The sequence below is a fragment of the Aethina tumida genome, chromosome 7, assembly GCF_024364675.1.
Source record: "Aethina tumida isolate Nest 87 chromosome 7, icAetTumi1.1, whole genome shotgun sequence".
NCBI classification, from domain to species: Eukaryota; Metazoa; Arthropoda; class Insecta; order Coleoptera; family Nitidulidae; genus Aethina; species Aethina tumida.
The window spans coordinates 17,407,221-17,411,281 of record NC_065441.1 but is presented as its reverse complement, the minus strand read 5'-3'; the positions used below and the strand labels follow the sequence as shown (position 1 = coordinate 17,411,281).

The 4,061-nt window shown below is 36.7% G+C and overlaps 1 protein-coding gene across 1 annotated transcript; it reads right to left on the bottom strand.

Annotated features, from left to right (window-relative positions):
• Positions 1–203: 203 nt before the first annotated feature.
• LOC109608921 (achaete-scute complex protein T8) lies at positions 204–2,922 on the bottom strand. The gene is made up of 2 exons (XM_020025479.2): positions 1,584–2,922; positions 204–339 (listed from the first exon to the last, which is right to left on the bottom strand). The coding sequence occupies exon 1, from the start codon at positions 2,607–2,609 to the stop codon at positions 1,590–1,592; it is 1,020 nt and encodes a 339-aa protein (XP_019881038.1). The 5' UTR covers positions 2,610–2,922; the 3' UTR covers positions 204–339; positions 1,584–1,589.
• Positions 2,923–4,061: the final 1,139 nt, after the last annotated feature.

The window sequence follows — 4,061 nt, the reverse complement described above, 5'->3', positions numbered from 1 at the left end:
TTTTCTGGTGTGAGACTACTAAAACTACAAAAACAACGTTAGGTAAGTTTTTAACCAGTTTATGCGCACATAAAATGCATGTTTGCCAACATTTCAGGAATTAAAACCAACCAACTTTGTTTAAGAGAATATACTTTATTTATAAACTTAACAATATACTATTTTAATATGATACACTATCATTACAACAATTTCGCGAGATAACAGTACTATATACAAAATAAATTATAAATATATACGAGTATAACTTAGACTAGATTGCTAGAATTTCTAGAATCTTACAATGTGTAGTAAGTCCATTCTTCTGAGATCACTTATGGCAAACTGGCAAATCGATTCCTGAAACAACGAAAAACTGGTTTTAATATACTTCAAAACAACAACCAAACGTTACTGGTTAAATTATTCCAATTGTTTGCAATCAGCATTTAATTAATAAACGCATTAATAAAAGTGGCCTGTTGTTCATCGAAAATTCCAACTATCCATTTTACAATTACATCCAATTGGTGGTATTCCGAGAAAATTTATTACACCGCAGTTCTCACTGCATGATAATTAGTTAAAGAAGTCGTATAAATTTAACACAGATATGGTTATTCGGAAATTTTATACCGCATCCAGCATCCAGCATCCGTTTCGCCCCGACTGAAAAAACGGCAATTCTTCCTGAACGCATTGGAAATCTTGATTTAGAATCGGCAATTTATCAAGTCGGGGTAACAGGATGTTTGGAATTATGGCCGAAGTCATTCACAATTTCTAGATTGATGTTTTACTATTCCACGACAAAAAGTGGCATTATGGATTCGAAAATGCAGCCCATTAATGCGATTTATAGGCTGCGAATAAATCAGATGCGGTAATTAATGCGGGAACTGGATGTTTTCGAATATTAAAATGGCCCGATCTGATTTGTGGTGTGCGGAATAATTAATAAAGTCACATGCTCGCCACGTATCACTTTATCGTACGCGAACGACTAACAGTAATTAATTATACCGGATTAATGTTTTATTGCGTGTAGATTCTAAAAGCCTCATTTTCGGACAATGATTAATTCGCGATCGGCGTTTATTACATGCCATCGTTTTATCGATGCCTGTCTGACGTTGACGAATGACACACTTGTTTTTATTTCTCTTGAAGGCCTCTTGAATAATTTTCAATGTATGTGCACTTCTGTATGTTCAATATTTATTGCACTACATGTACAACAATAAAAATAGAGAAAAATCTACAAAAAATGAGTAATAAAACAATAATAGCCAAAAAAGTATACGAAATTAAAATATTTAAAATAAATATTTCACATTTAAATGTTTATATTATTTTTTTGAATGTGTTTAAACATTTTTACATCATTTTAAAACGTCGGTTTACAATAAAATAATGACATATTTTAAAATAAATAGAATAAATAAGGAAGAAGTAACTGACAATTTAATGAAGTACCCGTCTATGTAAATATACAAAAATACTTATTTCCCATATTTATTTAAATTTCAACGTTTCTTCGTATAAACCGCCTATCGTATCGTGGTACCACTATCGATTTTTCCCAGACAATTACGACAACTTACCTAGTGCTAGCTCCTTCTGACGGTAGGTGGTTGCTGCTCTTCCCACCATTGGATAACGTCAATGACATTGTCCTTCTGGCCTTCAGGAACCTCGTGTTCGGATTTCAGCGAAATAACCGGTAAATTATCAGTTTCCTCCTTAATTTGTACGTTCGGACTCAGTCTCATTTTTACGTCGTCTTGTATCGGACTGTTGAAGACGGGGATGTAAGATTTTTGGTCTGACATCTCCAAGGAGGTAGGCGACAACGACTGATCGCTGTACATGCCAGGAGAAAGACTCCCTGTTGTTTGAATACTGTTCAAGTAGGACAAATCTTGGTTCATCGTAAAGTCCAAATTGGGGTCAATCATTGTGTCTGAAATAATCTGGTTACTCATAATCAGAGGGTCGAGATTCTCGGAGTTATCGTACAGATTGCCCGGTATAATTTGATAGGTGTTCGACGAGGTGTTGATTTTAATAAACTGCTGAGGAGGAGGAGGAGGAGTCTGAGTCAACGACACGTCGTCCTCGTCGAAACCGTCTTCGGAAGGTGACAACTCCGGATAGTTGTACTGGATCTGATTTTGCAACTCGCTGGTGGTTCCCTGAGGATTATCCATGGCCAAGATGTCCTCCAGACTTCTGATGTACTCCACGGCCATTCGGAGGGTTTCCACCTTGCTGAGTTTCTTGTTTCCGCCCCTGCCGTTGCTGGATTCGAAGGCTTGTGCGATGAAATTCGGTATGTGCTGTCTCAGGTTGGCGAAACCATTGTTTACCTGTTTGACGCGGTTTCTTTCGCGCGCGTTTCTTCTGGCCACCGCCACTGGTTGAGGCGACGTTTTGGCTGCCGGTTTCGCCGGTTTTTTCTTCGCGTTGTTCACCAGGATTGCTTCCTTGTTGTAGTCTTCAGGCTGTGGAAGAATGTTTTGCGGTTTCCTAATCACTATCACCTCCCGTTTGTTCGTGTTGGTCTGCTGCAGCACGTTCAGCTTGTGCGGGGACGCGGAATTGTAGTGGACCACGCTGATCGAAGCCATTTGTTAAAAGCACAATTAACAACGCACAGTATTAATTAATTAGACAAACGGAAAGGTTAAGATGCATCACAGAGTTCAACGTGGTCACTAAACTGAGTCAACAACTGAAGTTTATGTACCGGATGTTCCAATTATAGACGCGCACTCACATCCAAAACGCAGTGTCACAATTAATTTAATGTGTCGCGTGCTAGGGTTTCCACTGGAATGAAATGAAATGTGTGGCTACCAATTTCGACGTTAAGGTTTTCGCAACATGGCTCGTGCGAGCAACAAATAAAACCACTCCCCTTAATAGGGGTTGGATTTTGGATCAACAGCTGTTAAAAGTTCGATGCATACGGCATATGGGTCGGCGCGGCAGGGCCTCGCTGTTTACTTAAGGCCCCACCATTTGAACACCTTTATATCAAATACCCACATTTCAATTATGTCTTCAACATTATTTTATACTGTTCGTACATTATTTTTATTGAAAATATTAAACTTTATTATTATTTTATTGATTAACAAACATACATTTGTTTATCAGCACCATTTTTTCCTCATTTTCGTTGTGTTCTTATTCTTAACACGTTCAATATGGAAACATAAATCATGAAACATTTTGGAGACTAAATCAATTTATTTAAAATATGAAATAATTTTAAAATGTAGACAGCTTGAGTTTGATTGAAACAGGCCTTGGTAAACAAGGTGGGACATGGATTAAAGTGAGAAGGGGCGAATAAAATGCAAGCAAGGGTCCGGACGACGCGTCGTCTTTTTGTATAGGAAATAGCGGTAATCTGTCTGATTTTTTATGATTAACTCGCAATGCCATTTTATACATACATATATTTGTGTGTCGGTAAGGAAACCGGTTGCGGCGAATTTGTACTGTGGTGTGAATTAAATGGAAGGCGTAAGTGGATGCGATATGAAGGATTGTTTTATGGAAGGTGTCGGATGTCCAACTTATCTCGAGAGGGTGTCATTTCTTTAATTATACTCGCAAATTAAAATGTAAACTTTTAAATCTGATGTGGCAAAGAAAACATTTACAATATGTGTCAAAAGTTCAACACAAACTGTTTTCTTTCATTTAAACAATGGGACCACATTCACTCTAAAATATACATGGGGGTACAAATAAATTTAAATATACTTTCATCTAAAATGCAAAATTGTGATAATTATTTTAGAAATTGAAAGAATTGCAAGAACTCAAACGATTGCTTGATTTCTTAATAAATCACTTATTGGTCAATAAGCGGTCACTCATCAAAATTCTTGGACTCGATCACGATAATAACGAGTTTGACAATGGCAATTTATTTTGCGGATGAATAAAACCTTGATGACATCATTAGTATAAAGTTGAATAAAAAAGTCTCAATTGAATGGAAATATTTACAATTCCAAGATGTAACTAATGTAATCAATGATTAGAGCATCAAGCATTTATCATTG